Source organism: Podarcis melisellensis, assembly GCF_964234715.1.
Source record: "Podarcis melisellensis genome assembly, chromosome: 5".
NCBI classification, from domain to species: domain Eukaryota; kingdom Metazoa; phylum Chordata; class Lepidosauria; order Squamata; family Lacertidae; genus Podarcis; species Podarcis melisellensis.
This window is the reverse complement of record NC_138537.1, coordinates 64,205,979-64,218,364: the sequence shown is the minus strand read 5'-3', so window position 1 is coordinate 64,218,364 and position 12,386 is coordinate 64,205,979. Positions and strand designations below refer to the sequence as shown.

Below are 12,386 nucleotides of genomic sequence, written 5' to 3'. Positions count from 1 at the left end.
TCTGGTCAGAGAAATTATAGTTCCAGCAGTTTCTCTGACATGCATTGCCCTTAATAAATTCCAGCACTCAAACGCTGTGCTGGCATTTGCTACATGCAATAACTGAGAGTTGTTCAAACACAGCATAATTTGGGCACGAGCCCTTTCATCCAGCCGTTTTTTCTCAGCAGAGTCCCGTCTCAAAACCTCAGTTTCAACACAGTCCCATAGTCCATCTCTCCTTAGCAACTGCTGCATTCTAATTAACCAACTCAGCTGGTTGGTCTCTGAGAGAACTTCAAATGGGATGCCTCCCCCAATATTTATAACTAAGGAAGACTAGAAATCTGCCATCTCTGCTGGTGCTTGCTGAGCCCCTTCTGTGGGGCCTCCAGCAATCTCTCCTGACTCTCTCTTTAGAGTCCGACTGGATGGTCCTGGCTGGCACTCACTGGCTTCTAGCTGCTGCCTCTGTTGACCCTCAGGTCCCACCTGGCTCTGCAACTGTTGTAGCCGCTCTGTGAGTCGCCTACTGTGGTCCTTTAGCAATTCAAACTGTTCCAGTAGCTGACGCTGGGTGCTTTCCTGATCCTCAGATCCTAGCCGTTCCAGCATTGCTGCAGACAGTTACAGCTTGTCACCAACTGCTCCAACACACAGCCACTGGCTCCATACACCACCAGGACTCACCAGCTCCCTGCTGAGATGCTGTCAGTTGTTTTGCACTCTGCACACGCTCAGAAACAATGGGCCCATAACCTGTCAGTGTTTGTTAAAAAGAAAAAAGGTTCTGACCTCCCTTTGTTGCCTCAGCCTGGTCCTCGGACCCTTGTCGGCATAAAAGAGTCCACAAGAAGAGTATCTTTGCAGAGTACTTTCTGCTTTTATTCTTAAAATCTTTCTGCAAAAGCGACTGACCAACTGTACACACCTCAACACTACCAGCTTTCACTAACCAACCCAACACCAAGCTAACATTTCTCACTCTATATATACAACCTGGTGCAGGCCGCTGACTCATGCTGACCCAGCTTTTTTAAGCACTAAAGAAACAGCGGCCAATTTTTAGCCGTGACATCTATGTTGTATACATTGTTTCTGACAGGTGAGTACAAATTGCTGCAAACCTGTATGAACTGGAGATACTGGCTTTTGACCTGGACTCAAAGCAGCTAGTTGGATCTGATTAAGGTCTTTTTTAGTTTAAGCATTGGTTTATTTGGATATTAATTACACATATGAAAAAATAAAACAAATTTGTGATAGACTGAGCTCATGCATAAAGGATGCTACATAAAAGAATAGTCCACCGAAAAAGGCTTGTGAGCTAAAATACATTTTGCATTTCAGTTATCCAGGAAATCTAACTGAAGAACATTGAGAGAATCCCATCTGCTGTTTCTTTTTATTCTGATTATTGCATGGTTCCTCACACATTGTGGCTCTATTGTGTGTGTTCAGTTCATGGTTTCATCTATTGCCATTACTGTATTATAGAGGTTTCTATAGTCAACTAAATATTTAGTATTTAGCCTGATTATAAAATTCATTTAAGTTTGGACAGCAGTCTTTGTCACCAGTAGCTATTGTGATACATTTCCATCTTTTACTATTATGTAAAATGAGGGAGGGATATGAGCAATTACTGATAATTTTTTTCCTGGTTATAGTGAGCCAGATTTTCTTCCTTGCTACCCCAAGTCAAAGGCTTTGAGCTTCCCAGTCTTCACACCCTGAAAAAGAGATGTGTTGAATTTTAAAAACAAACAGGAACAAGGACAGTGGATGCTTCCATGTTCAAGCTATAATTAAGGTTATGCAATAATGTATTAGCTTCTTCCCTTTGGGAAAACAAAGGTTGGTGTTTTAACCACCCAAAGATACAAAAAACCATCTGAAAGCAGCAGGTCTTATTAAAGCTTTTGGTGTTCTTCTATATCGCTCATTCACCTATGTCTCCTATTTTACTTAGGGACTCCCACATTCCTTAGGGATACTTAAGGATAAGCCAGCTGGTGAGTGGGATCCCATGTAAATCAGATCCGGAATGAGTAAGGAGTTTTCATTCAGATGAATCAGTAAGAGGTTTGCATTGGAATCTTCAACTAAAACAGAGAGAGAATTGTTTCAAGAGCATTGTGCAAAGTGTTTTGAAGTCATTCATTGTTACATCAGGTTGCTGACAAATGCATGGCCCTACCCCACTCTTAATTTTGGCCTATAAAACTTATCTTAATAAGAATCTGGCCTGTGGAGCTAAATAGGTTACCCAATCCTGACATACAGGAATAAAAATCTTAAACAGAGCCATTTCAAAGTGTATTTAGGACTGTAGTCTAAGGGCTTGTCCACACTTCCTCTTGTCCCGTACACAGAAAAGAAGTTTTCTGTTTATCCTGCACTTTCTAGGTACAGGTCTGAGTGGTTTTGCCTTTGCCTCACTGCCCCCCCCCCCGGAAAACCTGCTCTTTAGCTATAAATGTGGGGCTACCTTTTGAAGGTGACCCAGAAACTACAACTAATCCAGAACACGGCAGCTAGACTGGTGACTGGGAGCAGCCACTGAGACCACATAACACCGGTCTTGAAAGACCTACATTGGCTCCCAGTACGTTTCCGAGCACAATTCAAAGTGTTGGTGCTGACCTTTAAAGCCCTAAACGGCCTTGGTCCAGTATATCTGAAGGAGCGTCTCCACCCCCATTGTTCTACCCAGACACTAAGGTCCAGCACCGAGGGCCTTTTGGCAGTTCCCTCACTGCCAGAAGCCAAGTTACAGGGAACCAGGCAGAGGGCCTTCTCGGTAGTGGCACCTTCCCTGTGGAATGCCCTCCCACCAGATGTCAAAGAGGACAACAACTACCAAACTTTTAGAAGACATCTGAAGGCGGCCCTGTTTAGGAAAGCTTTTAATGTTTGATGTATTATAGTATTTTAATATTGTTTTGGAAGCCACACAGAGTGGCTGGGGAAGCCCAGCCAGATGGGTGGGGTATAAATAATAAATTATTATTATTAATCACAACAAATGACAATCTGCAGAACACCTGATTGCCATTTGTTCCGATTCAGCTCTAAAGATCAGGTTTCCCTAGGGGAAAGTGGTGGAGCAAACAGAGCCCCACCAGCACAAATCTCTCTGTGCCTATTCCAAACAGTTCAATGGGACTTACTCCCAGAGAAGCATGTCTAGGATTGCAGCCCAAGTCACAAAGTCAGAGTCAGAAAAGACCAACTCCTTCAAACCCTACTGCAGCCACCAGAGCCGTAAGGATCATCCTACAGTACCACAATTGATCCTAAACAGAGAAGAGGTTCATGGCAAGCCACATTTAGGAAGAGACAACTCCAGATGGCTCAAAGAAACAAGCCAATTTCCAATACCTCTCTACAAAAACACTCAAATTCTCACGGGCAGAGGAAATACAGATCCATATCCTTCACTGTCACAAGTCCACGACATGTGCCATATGTGGTCAAAGAAGTCCTGCACCACTTTATCAGCCATATGATCAGCCATTTAAAGCTGAAATCTATGAACAAAACTTATTTTAACATAACTGAGGATTTAGGTGCTACCTGAGCCCAGTGAAGCATGGTCTGGACTGATGTCCCAGCTGGACTGTGAGAAAAATATATCATAAGACGCACTTTTTTACTCCTAAAAAGTAAGGGGAAATGTGTGTGCATCTTATGGAGTGAATGCAGGCTGCGCAGCTATTGCTGAAGCCAGCAGAGCAAGAGCTGTGCAGCACCTCTTGTTCTGCTGGCTTCCCAGTGAAGCAGGAGGAGGAATGGAAGGGAGCCCTTACGGAGCCGCTTCCGTTCCTCCTCCCGTTTCGCTGAAGAGGCGCTGTGCAGCTATCACTGAAGACAGAACAGCAAGAGCGAGAGTTGTGCAGCTTGCTCTGGCTTTTCAGGGAAGTGTGATATTCAAGGGCAGAGAACTTTCCTGGCACCTGTCTCCCCCTGCTGGAACTATGAGCCTTCTGTTGTAGCCCAGCCTATTTCTGCTGTTGTGTTGTTGTGCTGGCAGTGGTTCCCAACCCCTGACCACCTGAATATCGCTCAGGGTCTCGGTGGGCTACAAAATTACTTTTCTGCCTTTTGTTGAATAATTGCAATATACCATACTAGAGCACAGATTGGTAACCCTTTCGGACTTGCTTAGGGGGGAAAAGAAGAAAACATGTTGTAAGCTGTCTTGAGCATTTGTATTTGGATGGCAGGAATAGTATTTTGAAATTAGATAGATAGATAGACGGATGATAGATAGAGAGATAGACAGATAGATAGATAGATGGTAGCATAGGTAGAGTGAATAGTTGTAGAATCCAGCACTTGTTGCCAAATATGCCTTAACTAAAGCAAATACAACACAAAAAACGATAAATAGCTTACAATATTCATAGCAGCTTCTGGATCCAGGTATTTTCTTCTTGGAAGTGTTTTTGAAGTAACAAGGGCTTGGACCAAACCTGCCCCTCTTATGAGGAACCACATCCTTGATCTGTGTGGAAACAAATCCATCTTTCAGCACAAATATACAAGACTGGTCCTACACACAGCTAGATTAAACCAACTGTCAAAAAGACTTCCGGAGGTGGCGCCATCGGCAATGGCGGATTCCCTCTAGTTCTGAGGGAGCAGCTCAGCGGAAATCGGGTCTTGCCGCTACGGCGAAGTGGGGACCCCTTCGAAAATCACAGGCGGGAGAAGCCTGTGACTGTGGGACTCGGCGGGCACCCTTAGCGCCCCCCCAATCTGCGAGGGAACCCCTCAAGGGGCTCCGGAGCAAAACGGGGAGTCTGGCGCGGTGCTGAGAGTCAATTGCTTCTTCCGTGGAGTGAAGCCGCAAAGCTGTTGCCGGAGAGTGCTGACCTTTTTCCTGTGACAATTCGGTTACTAAACAACTACCCGTGAGTAGGTCAAGTTTAAAGATTGGGGAATTTAAGGGAAAAAAGGATTAATTTGGCACTGAAGCGGGAAGGCGTAAACAGGAAGTCCGCCTTCTGTTTTCTGTATAAAGATCAAAGCAAAGACTGTTTAAGCTAAGACCTGGAGAGTTGCGTTAAAGGGACTTAAATCCTAACGTCAGATTAAAAGAACTCCCTCCCTGAACTGCAGGGGAGGGGAGGGAAGAGGGGAAAGTATTTTTTGCCTGCAAAAAAGGAGAGAAAAGGGAATAAAGACCACCACTTAATCCTTGGGAACGGACTGCCAGGATTAATAGAACTGCTGTACTGAGAGTCGCACTGTTTATGGACAATGTAACTTCTTGACAGCTAACTCTGCAAGAGAGATACTTTTATTCTGAAGGGCTTCTTTGGATTTGAAACTGTTGCCTATTTTGTTGAAGGGGGACATTGGAAAGTTGGAAAAGATACTTTATTGCAATACCATTGACTGTTACGGTGTCCCCCTAGAGGAATACTGAAATTGCTACAACTAGTTGGGGAATTTTCCACTTCTAACTGGCCAGGGAAATTTCCACTGCAAAACAAGTTCTGGCCGTGGGACTGACCTTGATCCTCAGATAAAGTGTTATGGCAAACTTGCCTCAGGAAAAAAACAACAAGATCGGGCAAGGTTAGACTGCAGCAGACCAGCGTAGTATCGCAGCAGCGCAGAGCATCTGCATCCGCCCCCCCTACACCACAAGGAGAAGATCCTGCACAAGCTGGGTCTAAAGGAATGGCATCTGAAGAGGGATTTACTTCAGTATTAAGTAAAATTTATGAAACTTTGGAAAAATTAAGCAAACAAGTTACTGAAGCAACAACTAAAATTGACCAAAATACTACTAGCATCAACAACTTGGGGCAGAAGGTGAATTCAAACACAGAATCTATTGAAAAACTGCTGCAAGAATCTACTTCAAATCGAAAGACAGCTGAGGAAGCAAAGGAAAAAGCATTGGCTGTAGAGGAAAAGATAACACCAATATGTAAACAGATTGAGGACCACCGGTCGCTTTTGTCTATGATTGAACTGAAGGAAAAACAGACTAATTTGAGGATCAGGGCGGTACCTGAACTTGAAAAAGACAGCCTAAGTGACTTTCTCACACAGGAATTTGCAGACTTCTGAAATTTGGACGATAAGCAAGACTTCAAGATAGTAAGTGCTTTTAGACCTGGAAGAGGAGGGAGAAAGAACAGGGTGAGAGACTGTTTGATCACCCTCCGAACAAAAGAAGAGAGAGACAAAATATTGAGTCTGCACTTCCAGAAGAGTTTGGAGATACAAGAATCAAGAGTTGAGATTTTTAAGGACATTCCGAAGTACTTATTGGATCTTAGGGTAAACTACAGAGATCTGGTGGCCCTGCTGAGAGGAAATAGAATTGTTTTTAGGTGGGAGTTCCCCCAAGGCCTTTCTTTTTTCTTTAAAGGGAGAAAAATCAAAATAAGATCAGTGGAAGACAAAGAAAAATTTATGAGAGAGCACGGAGAAAACCTACAAAAAGAAGCTGAAGAAGAAGAGCCAAGAGCACTAAAACCAGGAACACTAGACTTAGCATCACTACCTTTGGGACTGGATAAATTAGAGAAGGTGACACCACCGACAGAAGAAGAAAACTACTTGGAGCAGTCGGAGGAAAAGCAAAATAACCACACCATGTCTCTGCAACTATTAAGCTGGAACATTCATGGTTTTAACTCCCCGGAGAAAAGGAAAAAAGTTTTTCATTTATTGAAAAAGGAACAATTGGACTTGATTTGCTTACAGGAAACTCATGTGATAAGGCTACCCAGGAAAGTACTGATTAACAAAAGATTGGGTCAAGAGTTTATTTCGTCAGACAAGGTCAAAAAGAGAGGAGTTGTAATCTATGCTAAAGAGAGCCTATCACCGAAATTTATTTTTAAAGATGACCAAGGAAGATTTGTGGCAATTGAAATACAAATTTAGGAGAGAAATTCTTGATAGTAGGAGTTTATGCACCAAATGAGGGGAAATCTGAATTTTTTAAGAAGTTGCATGAGACATTGTTGGACTATATGGAGTATAACATTATTATGATGAGAGATATGAACGGAGTGGTGTCCACAAATATGGACAAGTCACAAAGACAGGTAATCACTAAAGATGGCAGACTGCCAAAAATCTTTTTTGACATGACTGACAACATGGACTTAATTGATATTTGGAGAACTAAGAACCCCTTGGGTAGAGAGGGAACTTTCTTCTCTGAAGCCAAAATGACATGGACAAGAATTGACCAAATTTGGATAACTAGAGGATTGGCTCCTAAAATTCAAAAAACGGAAATTTGTCCTAAAACTTGCTCCGACCATAATGCTGTGAGAATGGAGATGAAATTAACACCAATTGGTTCCTTTAGATGGAGGATGAATGACACCTTGTTTAGAGATGCAAAAGTCACTAAGAAGGCCCAAAAAACCTTGAGAGACTATTTTGAGATAAACATGAATACTACGGTTGAAAAAAGAGTAATCTGGGACGCAAGCAAAGCGGTTATGAGAGGGTTTCTGATCCAACAGAATGCAATAAAGAAGAGAACTCAAAATGAGAAAAAAGATAAAATTTTGGAGAAAATAAAAGAAGGTGAGAAGAAATTAAAAGTGAAACCAAAGTCACAAGAGATTCTGAGAGAAATAAAGTTATATCAAGTACAATACACGAAAATGATAAATCAGGAAATAGAATGGAAAATCAAGCAGATGAGACAAAAGACATTTAAATCGGCTAATAAATGTGGGAAACTGCTAGCCTGGCAGATGGAAAAAAAGACAAAAAACTTAATACCATTACAAATTTGGAAGTGGAAGGAAAGAATATACAGAATCCAGTGGAGATTAGAAAGTGCTTCCAGAGATACTTCAAACAACTATATACACAAGGGCACAGAAAGAGACTGATATAGACCAGTTTTTAAGAACAAATGGATTACAAAAAATCTCTCAAGAAAATAAGTTAATGCTGAATTATAAAATAACAGAACAGGAGGTGGAAGGTGCCATCCAGAATATGCAGTTGGGTAAATCTCCAGGGCCGGACGGTTTAACCTCAAAATATTATAAATCTTTGAAAGACTGGTTAATTCAACCACTAAAGGAGGTTTGTAATGAAATTTTGGAGGGGGGAAAGCGCCAGAGTCGTGGAAGGAAGCATATATTACACTTATACCGAAAACTGAGTCTGAAAAAACACAACTTAAGAACTACCACCCCATATCCCTACTTAACGTGCATTACAACATTTTTGCAGATATTCTGGCTAAAAGATTGAAAAAAGTATTAGTTGAGGAGATACACAAAGACCAAGCTGGCTTTCTCCCGGGTAGACACTTGTCTGACAACACGAGAAATATAATTAACATTTTAGAGAAGTTGCAAGTGAACATTAATACTAAAGCAGTTTTAATATTTGTTGATGCGGAGAAAGCTTTTGATAATATTTATTGGAGTTTTATGAAGAAAATTCTTCAGGGGATGGGGGTTGGTCAAGGCTTTGAAAATTGTATAGGTGCAATTTACTCAGAACAAAAGGCCAAATTAATAGTTAATAACGTGGTGACAGAAGAATTTAAGATGAAGAAAGGGACACGACAAGGCTGCCCAATTTCCCCATTTCGGTCCTAGAGGTTTTGCTAAATATGATTAGAAGGGACCATCTGATCAAAGGTATTCAGGTCAGAGCTAAACAGTACAAACTTAAAGCGTTTGCAGATGACTTAGTATTGACATTACAGGAGCCTGAATCTAGTACTAAACGAGTATTAGAATTGATTCAGGAATTTGGTCAAGTGGCAGGATTTAAGTTGAACAAATTAAAGACCAAGGTTCTTGAGAAAAATTTAACACTGATTGAGAAAGAGAGGTTTCAGAAGGAGACGGGTTTAACACTAGTTAAGAAAGTAAAATACCTGGGGGTTAATATGACCGCTAAGAATTTAAATTTATTTAAAGATAACTACTAGAAATGTTGGTCAGAAGTGAAAAAGGATCTTGAAATATGGTCAAACTTGAAGCTTTCCTTGTTTGGTCAAATTGCAGTTATAAAGATGAATGTATTGCCAAGAATGTTATTTTTATTTCAATCATTGCAAATTTTAGACAAAATGGACTGTTTCAAGAAGTGGCAGAGAGACATTTCTAGATTTGTCTGGCAGGGCAAGAAGCCCAGAATAAAATTTAAAATATTAACTGATGCAAAGGATAGAGGTGGATTTGCCCTGCCAGACCTTAAACTCTATTATGAATCAGCAGCATTTTGCTGGTTGAAAGAATGGCTGCTTCTTGAGAACACAGACATTTTGGAGTTAGAAGGTTTCAATAATGTTTTTGGGTGGCATGCATATCTGTGGTATGACAAGGTTAAAGCACATAAAGCATTTAAAAACCATATTGTCAGAAGAGCATTGTTTAATGTCTGGACAAGATATAAAGACTTACTTGAAAATAAAACCCCAAGGTGGCTATCACCGATGGAAGCGAAGGCTCAGAAAAAGCTCAATATGGAGGCCAAATGGCCAAAGTATTGGGAGATTTTGGAACAGGAGGGTGACAAACTGAAATTGCAGAGTTTTGAGAAATTAAAAGATAAAGTGTGAGATTGGCTTCATTATTATCAAATAAGGGAGGCTTATAATTTGGACAAAAAAAATGGTTTCCAGGTGGAAAAATCAAAATTGGAAACAGAACTGTTAGATGCCAAAACTAAGATATTATCAAGAATGTATAATTTGCTGTTGAAATGGAATACTCAGGATGAAACGGTTAAATGGGCACAAGATGTTGGACATAACATAATGTTTGCTGACTGGGAACAGTTGTGGACCACAGGTATGAAATTTACGGCATGCAATGCCTTAAGAGAGAATATTATGAAAATGATATACAGGTGGTACAAGACACCAGTCAAGCTTGCAAAAATATATCATTTGCCCGATAATAAGTGTTGGAGATGTAAAGGTCACGTTTCACCTTTGGTGGACGTGTCCAAGGATTAAGGCTTTCTGGGAGATGATCTATAATGAAATGAAAAAGGTATTTAAATATACCTTCCTGAAGAAACCAGAGGCCTTTCTCCTGGGCATGGTCGGCCAATTGGTGCCAAAGAGGGACAGAACTTTCTTTATGTATGTATGCAACAACAGCAGCAAGAATACTCATCGCAAAGTATTGGAAGACACAAGATCTACCCACCTTGGAAGAATGGCAGATGAAAGTGATGGACTACATGGAACTGGCGGAAATGACTGGCAGAATCTGAGACCAGGGAGAAGAGTTGGTGGAAGAAGATTGGAAGAAATTCAAATACTATTTGCAGAAACATTGTAAAATTAATGAATGTTAAAATGATGTTGGATTGAAATGAAACGGCCTTAGCAACAAGGTTAAAAGAATATGTAAAAATGGATTGATAATCAGATGAAGATACGAAGTTTTAATATGTTAAGATATAGAATTAAGATAAAAACAAAGAGGGAAAGGATTTGCTGAATTAGCCATGTGAACTGGAATACAAAAAAGGGAGGTGTGAGGAGGTCAGAAACAAGTAAATGAATTATAAGACATGAAAAGATTGATTTGTTTTTAATTGTTTTTCTTTTATTTTTCATGTATTTTGTATTTTTTCTTTGTATTTTTGTACCTTTTTTATTCTTATTTTTTCTTTCCTTATTCTGTAACTTCGTTTTGTCTGTAAAATTTCAATAAATATCATTATATAAATAAATAAATAAACCAACTGTCAAAAAGATGCACTGAAAGCTATATTATATTTCACAGAAAGAAATGGCAGATAACATGGTTTACATAGCTTGCAACTAACTGTTCGTCAAGAACAGACAGTGTTTTCCTGGATGGGGTGGGGGAACCCCAGCCAGTTCTCTCCAGTTAATATGATTAGTTTGGCCTTACCCAATTTCCAGCAGCATCTGGAGGACCAAAGACTTGACCCCCCCCCCCCGTGTTGTTAAGCATTCAATAGTGGCTGAAATTGCATAGGTTTAGTAACAAATGTGGTAGCTTCAGCTTTTGGAAACTGGAGTTCACTTTGCTCGGATATGTGACTTAATTTGGAATGTGGTGGAGAGGGGCACGTATGATGCCTTGAGCTCTTTCTAGGAAAGGTGTGATAAAAAGGAAAGATTAAAAAAAATGAGGCTACAATCCTATGCACATTTACTTGAGAGCAAGCTCTGCTGAATGATGAAAATTATTTTTGAGCAAACCTGTTGAGAAACATCTCAACTTCAAGCAGTAACTATTGTCCAACAAAGCCCAAAGCTTCCAATATTATTTTTTTATGGCTGCCATGCACTGTGTTGCCTAACCATCAAGTTCTTACAGTTGTGGCAACAGCTATTATCCATGTCACATGGGTTTAGAATCTGTTTTGAGCAGCATTTATGTAATCTGTTGGTAACGCGATTCTGGAAAGTAGCAGAAGAGTCCCATGATGACACACTGAAGTTTTAACAGACCTACTTTAAATGCTATATTACTTATTGATGCATCAATAAAAGGGAGGGGGAGAATGAATTCAGTTGTTCAAGGGTTAGGGTTAGGGGCTGTGATTCTATGCTCACTTATTCAGGAATAAGCCCCATTAAGACACAGAGGGACTCACTTCGGAGTAGATGTGTGAAGGATTGTGCCATTTACATTAAAAAGTCAAACTGTCCTCCAATCAAATAATTGTCTAGTAACTGTCCTCCAATCAAATAATTTTATTGTCTAGTAACTGTCCTCCAATCAAATAATTTTATTGTCTAGTAACTGTCCTCCAATCAAATAATTTTATTATTTATACCCCCACCCATCTGGCTGGGTTGCCCCAGCAACTCCGGGTGGCTTCCAACACATAAAAGTATAATGAAACGTCAAACACTTAAAAAAAAAAATTGGTTGCTATAAAATAAAGTTTCCCCTTAAAGTGGTGAGATTATCATTTCTACAAGGCTGCAATTGCAGGCCACATTACAAACTGAATGGGGGTAGCTTCTGACTGGGGATGGTTACAACTGCAAGGTGACTTCACCCCACCTGCCCGGCAGTCATCGGAGTAAACATGGTTAGGATTGTAGTGGGAGATTTGGGAAACCCCACGCCCCCCTTCCCCCGTTATTTGCCTCCGGCCTTGACAGTACTCTGGCAGCAAATCCAAGCCCATGAAACCGAAGGGGACTTACTCTGGTGCAAAATTGCCGCGGGAGCCCTCAGAAGCTCGCTCGCTCTCTGCCCTCGGCTTCTCGCCTCCTCAGCAGGCAACGCTCCCTCCCGCCAGCCCTCCTGCCCGAGAAGCTCCTCCCGCTCGGCTCCTCCGCCCCGGAGGAGTGAGAGAGAGAAGCCACTTCATTCCCGCTGCACCAGACTGAACCGCCCCGTCGGAGCGCATTTCCGCTTGGCGGCTGCAGCTCCATGGAGACCCAA

At 41.1% G+C, this 12,386-nt stretch overlaps 1 protein-coding gene and 1 long non-coding RNA gene across 2 annotated transcripts in view; one reads left to right on the top strand and one right to left on the bottom strand.

Annotated features, from left to right (window-relative positions):
• LOC309370869 (putative lysosomal acid lipase/cholesteryl ester hydrolase) overlaps positions 1-12,129 on the bottom strand; it is a 29,938-nt gene extending 17,809 nt beyond the window's left edge. Inside the window, exons 1-2 of the mRNA XM_081913059.1 lie at positions 12,086-12,129; positions 4,381-4,489 (exon numbers count right to left, since the gene is read on the bottom strand). Coding sequence (XP_081769185.1) covers positions 4,381-4,489; positions 12,086-12,126 — 150 coding nt within the window. The 5' untranslated portion in view covers positions 12,127-12,129. The remainder of the gene's footprint in view (positions 1-4,380; positions 4,490-12,085) is intronic.
• The window catches only part of LOC309370888, a 238,162-nt gene that overhangs the window by 75,079 nt on the left and 150,697 nt on the right, over positions 1-12,386 (top strand). The window lies entirely within an intron of this gene.